At 39.0% G+C, this 8,789-nt stretch overlaps 1 protein-coding gene across 2 annotated transcripts in view; it reads right to left on the bottom strand.

Moving 5' to 3' along the window:
• LOC117955457 (myotonin-protein kinase) overlaps window positions 1-8,789 on the bottom strand; it is a 32,052-nt gene that overhangs the window by 16,397 nt on the left and 6,866 nt on the right. For both annotated transcript variants that reach the window (XM_034889985.1, XM_034889986.1), the window contains exons 3-9: window positions 6,232-6,323; window positions 2,471-2,554; window positions 2,148-2,243; window positions 1,857-2,005; window positions 1,510-1,603; window positions 1,180-1,377; window positions 82-175 (exon numbers count right to left, since the gene is read on the bottom strand). In XM_034889985.1, the coding sequence (XP_034745876.1) occupies window positions 82-175; window positions 1,180-1,377; window positions 1,510-1,603; window positions 1,857-2,005; window positions 2,148-2,243; window positions 2,471-2,554; window positions 6,232-6,323 (807 nt within the window). The remainder of the gene's footprint in view (window positions 1-81; window positions 176-1,179; window positions 1,378-1,509; window positions 1,604-1,856; window positions 2,006-2,147; window positions 2,244-2,470; window positions 2,555-6,231; window positions 6,324-8,789) is intronic.

The following is an 8,789-nucleotide window of genomic DNA, read 5'->3' as shown; positions in this document are numbered from 1 at the left end:
ATTTTTTGGGAAATAAAACTCTTGCTTTTTGGAATTTCTCTTGTGACTCCTCATGCCTAACTGCTTGGTCCCTCACACTCCCCAGACGGACTTCCCTTTCACAGATGAGCCCAGTGATGAAGGAACGAGCCCTGTCTGAAATCTCAGGGCCAGAAGGAGGGAACTCAAAATACTCCTAGGGATTAAAAAAAGGAAAATATTTTAAATGTCTGGGGTTTCCCAATGGGCTCTCCCATCCAAACTGCATAAACTCACTACTAAAAACACGATACGTTAAACACTGGCATGTACAATACAGGCCAAACGTGTGAACACACCTTCTCATTAAATGAGTTTCCTTTATTTTCATGACTATTGTAGATTAGTGACATTGTAGATTATCACTGAAGGCATCAAAACTATGAATAAACACGTGGAATTATGTACTTAACAAAAAAGTGTGAAATAACTGAAAATATTACTTCAATTCTAGTTTCTTCAAAGTAGCCACCCTTTACTCTGTGGAGTAAAGGGTTTTGCGACTGCACTTGAGGACCAAGTCAACGTTTTCACAATTTTACGGACCGACTGACCTTCATTTGTTAAAGTAATGATGGCCACTCGTGTCTCTTTACTTAGCTGATTGGTTCTGGTCATAATATGAATTCTAACAGTTGTCCAATAGGGTTGTCGGCTGTGTATCAACCTGACTTCTGCCTAACACAACTGATGGTCCCAACCCCGTTTATAAGGCAAGAAATCCCACTAATTAACCCTGACAAGGCCCTCCTGTGAAGTGAAAACTATTTCAGGTGACTACCTCATGAAGCTTATTGAGAGAACACCAAGGGTTTGCAGCACTATCAAAAAAGCAAAAAGGGTGGCTTCTTTGAAGAAACTAGAATATAAGACATGTTTTCAGTTATTTCAGTTTTTTGTTAAGGACATAATTACACATGTGTTCATTCATAGTTTTGATGCCTTCAGTGATAATCTACAATGTAAATATTCATGAAAACAAAGGAAACGCATTAAATGAGAAGGTGTGTTGAAACGTTTGGCTTGTACTGTATATATATGTATATACACACATACACACACACACACACACACACACACACAGTATGCCAGGTCTATATGTATGCCAGTGTTTAACGTGTTCTTCAAATTCCGAAAGACATTACCAGTGTGTTTTCACACCTGAAAGTGGAAGATCTTGGCATATGTTTCAGAGATGGACTCTGCGTAGAAGGGCGTGGTCCCCAGCACCATCTCATAGGCACAGATACCCAGAGCCCACCAGTCACATTCAGAACCATAACCTCCGCCCCCTTCTACTGCCTTTAAACTTTCTGGAGACAAATAGTCAGGGGTTCCGACTGCTAGGGATGAGTGAACCTGAAATAAAATTGGCATGCTGATGGATTTTTAAGAACACAAAAGGGGTATTTGAAAGGTCAGGACTCACATTCCTAATGTTTGTTCAGTTCTGTGTTTTTGTCAGTATTTTTTTCTTCTGTCACCTCTCACCATCCCATCCTCTTGGAGCCTCAGACAGGAACCAAAGTCACCAAGTCTGATGTGCCCATCAGCTGTCAGCAGGATGTTGTCAGGTTTGATGTCTCTGTGGAAGATCATATTTCAATAATCAGATGCAACGTTTTCAGTTTTCTCTATCCATATCACAGTTACAAGGTGGTTTGTGTGGTGAGCTTTGTTGGGCTTATTACTCAGAAAAGTCATACTAGAACAATTTGAAAAGAAATGGTAATACTAAAGCAACAATTTATCTTGAAACTGTATGTGACCTCAGTCTGAAACTAACATGTAAATGAAAACAGTACAAGCACCATTTTTCAAAGAGCAGAATAGTCTACCTGTGTACATAACCCAGTCTGTGGACAGAGTCAATGGCCATGACCATCTCAGCTAAGTAGAACTTAGCCATGTCCTCAGGGATCCGGTCTCCAAACTTACTAAGCAGAGTCAACAGGTCCCCCCCTACATAGTAATCCATCACCAGGTACTGAGGGGGGAGGGGGTGATGGGTGAGGAAAATGGTAGATCTTCTGAAATTTTAGTTAAATACAGCATATGCTATAGACTAGCAGGACATATTTGTACAGAACATTTACTTAACATAATTGATTGGCTGTGCTCATACGCACTAGATAGTTGTCATCCTGAAAGGAATAGTGCAACTCTGTGATCCAACGTCTGTCACCCTTCAGTAAAACCTCCCTCTCCTCCTGGTAACACGCTGTCTGTGTAAGACAAAAACAAAAAAACAACTGAATAAAAAGCCACAAGTAAAAAGAAAGATGGAGCCACAATCAACTGAAGGGCAACCAGCTTATATCAAAGGGCACGTGCCTTAATTTGACATTCTCTTTTCAATTTTAGTCCAGCATTTGCAGTAAAAAAAACCTTCTACCTCCTGCCATTTTCATTGTCATTTTGTTAATATGATTACAGGTTTGGGTGGGTGTACCTCTCCTCGCCTTAGCATGTCCCATTTATTCATTATCTTCAGAGCGTACACTTGTTGTGTGCTTCGCATCCTTGCCACAGCAACCTGAAACAGTGATGACTTGTGTAGTGAGGATGTAGTGATAGATTGATTGATTTTAGTTAATAAATAAAGCAGTTAGTGCATACATTAAAAATTACAAAAATAAAATCAACAAAGCCGGGAGGCTTATTTCCATTCTGGTCTTCTAGAAAAAAATCAAGATAAAACGACACTTCAACAAGACAACAGGTGCAGACAATACAGTCAAATTGTAAATAGCAAAAAGAGGGTTAGTTATGTCAACACTTTACTTAAGGGTGTGCATAAGACTGACATGATGACACTGTTTTAATAATGACTTGACACCTGTCATGAACATGGAGTCTTTAGAAAATGTTCATGACTGTCATTAAGTGTCATCGATAAATTATGACACTCTTAATGCAAAGTTAGCATTGTTCGAGGTGTTTTTGTAATGGGAACTTGAAGATAAGCAAGACGGTATAACCTAAATATCAAACTTTAAGAAACTATTTAGCTTTATGTGTCACCATTACATCAAACTGTCATTAATGGTTTTTACATTGCTTGTTGAGACCATTATTATTGTGTCATGAATATTTTTTCTTCTTGACCTCAAGTAAACAAAATATTTACAAAGATAACTTTGCATTAAAAGTGTCATAATTTATTGAATGACAAAATAGGACAACAGTTGTGAACATTCAAAAGGACTCCATATTTATGACAGGTCTTATGCACACCCCTATCAAATCAAGTGTTAGCCTTTCATTTTCAGTGATAAAAGATAACAATTTGAAAGACATTTAATATGCTAAATGGAACTCAGTTGAATTTTGCAACCATGAGTATTTAACTACTGTACAACCTGTAAATTTGATGACTTTTTTATTAATATTTTAAAGATTTTTGTGGGGGCATTTTAGGCCTTTATTTTGATAGGACAGCTGAAGACATCAAAGTGGAGAGAGGGGGAATTACATGCAGCAAAGGGACACATGTCAGAGTCAAACCCTGGCCTGCTGCGTTGAGGAGTGAACCTCGCCCGCGCTACCAACTGAGCTATCCAGGTGGCTGATTTTTTAAATTTCTTTTGTTTTATGTTGAAATGGAGGCAAGAGCAAATCTGCCAGAGTTGTCCAATGTGTGTGAGACGGGCATAGTCTGTGAGTGATTAGTCAACTGCATGACGTTGTGATAGACACTGATGTCTTGCTTTTGTGGCGTCACACTCATCGTCCACACATGCTGTTGCACTGCGCGGTTGTTACCATGTTTCCATAAAAATCAAGAAGTTGCAGTCCATAATACATTTACAAGTGGTGATCCGCAGCCAAAGTTCATCCATTTGGTTTGCAAGACAGTAAATTGGCGAGGAAAATGCAGCATAGGAGTAGCCGATAAATAGTTACCCTTAGCCATCCTCTCTTCATCCCACTTTGTTTATGGGCTTAACCCACTTGCATGTACTTCCGGTCGGCGGAGCTGTGTTGAAAGACCTCAACGGTGTTGTATACAGTCACCAGTCACAAAAAGGATGGGATTTTATTTAAACACCCAAACTATGGGATATCAATTAATTGCCCATGAATTCACAGAGTTATTTTCAATTATACATCAATGCTAATGTCAGCTCTGACATTTGCTACATGCTGCGGTACTGCTCCCTCACTCGGGTGAGAAAGGTAGAAATGTGACAGCAGAGAGTGGAGACTGCTTCTATGAAAAAAGAATACATATAGGCTGTTAAATGTATAACTATTTACTTCATAAAAACAGTGTGTGAGTAGCAGCTTATCTCTCTCTGGCTCCCTCATCACTCAATATTTCCCACACTGGGTGTTAGATAGTACAGCCCAGTCTCACAGCAGTGTGTGAAATGGTCACGTTATTCAATCTATTGATTTGTGAACAAGGACATGTCATTATTTTGGTGTGTTGATTAAAATTTTTGAAGTAGTGTATTTCAATTGGAAGCCAATTTTGTGATCACAGAACGATTACCGTAGCGAGTACTATTGAAAAGCCAAAAATCTCCGCAGGGAGGTTGGTCCGGGTGGTGGATGGCTAAGACAACACAGGACTTGCACCACAGAGACCGGGGATTGCATCCCCTGTAATGCAGTTCCTTTCCGCGTTATTCTCTTCCTAACCACAACCGTCCCGTTGTTGTTGGCGTGTCCTGCATGTGGCGTTTCATTTCCCCGTTGTTGCGTGCCATAGAGACTGCGGATTGTGTCCCTGTGCCTGGGGAACAACAACGAGACGGACCACCACACCAAGTACATAATAAATCTGTACACAAATCAATAAATCAAAATAACGTGAACATTTTACGAGCTGGCGTGAGACTGGGTTGTATAGTAGGATACTCCCCTTTCCATGGAGGTTTAATCACCTAAGAGGTGATTGCTATATCAGTGTTAACACAAAAAGGACAGAGTGGAGAGAGGGAGAGCCTGCAAAAAGCAATATTACAGTACATTGACAGTAATAATACTTTGTTAAACACCATTAAATTAAAATGGGACTTTGAACTAAAAGAAGAGGGCAAATGTGCATCATCCCTTTCGTCCACTAAAAGTGTTGTTTCTGCTGCTAACAGGCAAATATGACTTCTCCAAGTGTCTGACAACATTATAAGTTGGATCCCCACAGAGAGACACCTTTTTTGTTGAAGAGTAAGATCCTTTTTGTTTAACCAAAAACGGCTCCAAAATCACTATCGCCAAATTCACTCCATTTAAAACGCATTTAATTTTATATATTTATATATAGTAATAGTTCATGTTAAACAAAAAGGATCCTACTTTTTAACAAAAAGTTCAACCTTTGTAAGGATCCTTTTCAAAAGTGCCAGAAGAAGAACTGTTACCGAAGTTAAAAACAAAATTACCATTTAAAGGGTAATTTCGTTTTTTTTTTTTTTTTTTTTTAACCTGGACCCCATTTACCCATGCATTTGTGTCTAATAGAGTGATGCGACCAAAACTCTGTGAAATTGGTCCAGTATTAAGTAAGATCGCAGTGATGGGCAGGCCAGACCGAGCTGCAATGTATCCTATTGGGGCAAATTGCGCATTTTTCTGCTAATAACAGGCTGTTATCAAAATTCACGGACACTAACATTATCAACCTCACTAGGTAACTTGTCCGAAGATAGCGATGTGAAGAGTGGAACCAAGCGGGTAAAAAAAGTGTTCTGGGAGTCTGTTGGGGGAAATGGGTTCCAAGTTGAAAAAAATTACCTTTTAAGGCCACTTCAAACATGTTCTGTTAAACACCAAGTTTCAGATTTGTGGGCAGATTATTAAACTGTACTGTTGCACTGTAGACAAGCTATCTCTTGTAATGTGATATGATGATGGTTCAAATTATTATCTCCTTGTCGTGAAAAATGAAGTACTTTGGTACCATCATTTATTTTTTGGTACCAAGTGAGCAGCATCTTTACATATTTTGTTCTTTTTTTCAACCGTGACCCAGTGAAGATTTTTAAAGCAGAATCGAAAGCAGTATGTGGCTGAACTGTTAATTAAGCTCTTATCAAATTATTTTAAACTTTTTGAAGTTTGCTTTTGAAGTATGACGATAATCCGGTATAGTCAACGGTGAGACAAGATACAATGTAGCCAAGTCAAGTTACAAATTATTAACAAAACACTATGCCATTGTTCATTAAATAAGAGAATTTGTTATTCTTTAAAATTCCAGCTCACCTCACTGAATGTGCCTCGACCGATGACCTTCAGGATGTGAAAGTCTTCTCTTTTGATTCGAGTCCTTCTCACCTGCCTCACCAGGGGCTCAGCTGTGATTAGAGTAGGAAAAAGAGAGAATGTGAACAAATAGGCTGCAGAGTATTTTGTTCTGTATTGACAGTGTCGCTTGAAAAAATGCGTTGGTTTTATTTCTAGCCGATTTCATTGCCAAAATAAAAACGGACACGCCATGCAGTTGACACACTCACGCAATAAGCTTGCTGTTTTATAGGGATGGCATTGGCAACATCTACGATGTGCACTGCTCTATTGGTTCTCCCAGGAACATCTCTACAGAACATGGGGAAAGGGATGCATTTCAAACAATGGCATAACCTTAGAGATACAGGCCAAGATGTTCTTTGGGAATTACAGTGGAATAAAGGCTCAATTTAACAACAATAGAAAAACCTAGCATACTTGTGTAATAATAAAGTAGTACTGTAAAAATATATTATTGTATAACACATTTGGCTTACAGTTATGCACAGTGAGTGAGACATATTTTAATAATTCAAATAAAAAATCCTTCAACAGGGGAGACAAGAGAGGAGTAAGAGACAGGCCGTGCGTATAGACTGTGAGATAGACGGTCATGATTAGATTTTACTAGTGTCTATATTGTCATGATGGGGTATCCTTTTCTGTGTTTTGTTGATGTCAATGTCATTACAAATAAGGACTCAAATTATCTTTTCAGTGAAAATAAAGGTTGAATAAATGAATTTTCCCTTTGTGGATTATTCAGTACAATAATTAACCCAATTCTCATGTTTTACTGCTTGACAAATCCCGAACATAATTTGCTGCTGTGTGTCCTTTCAGCTGAACAGAACAGTATCTTTGCCAGCAAGAGAGTTTCTCTTTAACACAGTAACTGCCTGAATTGGAGATGTTCTGTGCAGCTAAAAATAGTAGATATATATTTAAATGTTGTGGCAAGTTTTCCAGTCCTTATTTTCATTACCCACCTCCTCACACACTAAGAGGAATTCAGGAGAGACCAACTCTAGGCGCACACACACACACACACACACACACACACACACACACACACACACACACACTGTCTCCTCAGACCTAAAAGTTTCCTGAAGGAACAGGAAAATCCTATAACAATACCTCTTTATTTACTGAAAACAGATACTGTCGCCCTGGGTCAGTAGACTGAGTCAGCCACGTGACAGAAACAGACATTGAAGCCTGTGACCACATAGAAATAGATGATGATGTCATTCAGATCACTGACCTTCTTACAGTTACACTACAGTAATGTGTAAATCATTTAGTCTCATTTGACAGCTGTGCCACCAGGATGAAACAATAACTCCAGTACAGTGTCACTGAAGAATTTTCAAGAGAGTCTGCACCCCCAAGGGAGTCACGAGATAATTTCTCGCCAGATGGTGAAGGAGACAAAAATAATAATGTTTTAGAATGGGGGATGTTTTTAACATTAATTTGTAAAGTTGGATTTTATATGTTATATTCAGAGCTTCATTTGGAAATTAAGAAGTCCTGGAACGCAGAAAGGGTGCTTGGGGGAGTGTCAGTGGAAGAGAAAAAGTCAAACAAAGAATCCACACTTTGAGCACATTGGCCAAGGCTAGGTGCTAGCTGCTAAAAGTAAACTGTCAAAAGGATAAGTATAATGTGTTTACATGTATAAATCAGAGCATATATAATAATCACTCAAAATCATGGTGGGTATGTTCTGCCTGCTTGTGCTGACATGACAGGAAGACAATAGGAGAGCATAAACTCAAAAAAGAGGCAGTATAGCATGATTAAAATATAAGCACAATGTAATGCTACTCCACTATTTATTTATTTTTACCTTAACTGGTTTGCTGAGGTAATTTAACAGGGCCTGGCTCTGCTGCTGCTCCTTATTGTATTTTCAGATACTATTACAATTATTCATCTTCATCTGCCTGCAAATCTGCTTTCCGAGGCATGAAAAAACAAAAAACATTGCACATAAATCCCAGAATCACTATGTGGTTGTAGGGCTGAGAGGGCTAAGGTTAACATTTATCTGTATGCTAGCTTCAGGAGAAATGCAAAGAACAGCGGATGCCGCAACACATTTTTCCTTCTTTGTTGAGCTCACAAAGGCTTTTGACCTCATGAGCAAGACATGCCTGTTCAAGCTGCTGAAGAAGATTGGATGCCCTCCACAGCTGTTCAGCATTATCACCTCCTTCCATGAGGACAACGGTGAAACATCAAAGCCATGGTAAGGCATCCACTAGGGACGAGCGAGTACAGCATTATCTGTATCTGTATCTGTATCTGTTTACCACATGAATTATCTGTATCCGGATCCGTACTCGGACTGGGCGGGGCCTAAACCGGAAGTGGAGAGATTGAACCAGGAAGTGGGTCGGGTTCTCTTGAAATGTGCAGGGCTTTAACCGGTATGTTATTTAAGCATTCAATTGATATGAGTTGATCAAAAATTGTTATATTTATTGCTGATTTGAAAACTATTTACATGACAGCATCAAGCTTCA

The sequence above is a fragment of the Etheostoma cragini genome, chromosome 13 (assembly GCF_013103735.1).
Source record: "Etheostoma cragini isolate CJK2018 chromosome 13, CSU_Ecrag_1.0, whole genome shotgun sequence".
In the NCBI taxonomy this organism is placed as follows: domain Eukaryota; kingdom Metazoa; phylum Chordata; class Actinopteri; order Perciformes; family Percidae; genus Etheostoma; species Etheostoma cragini.
Note: the sequence above shows the minus strand (reverse complement) of the source record. Positions and strands in the feature narration are given on the sequence as shown.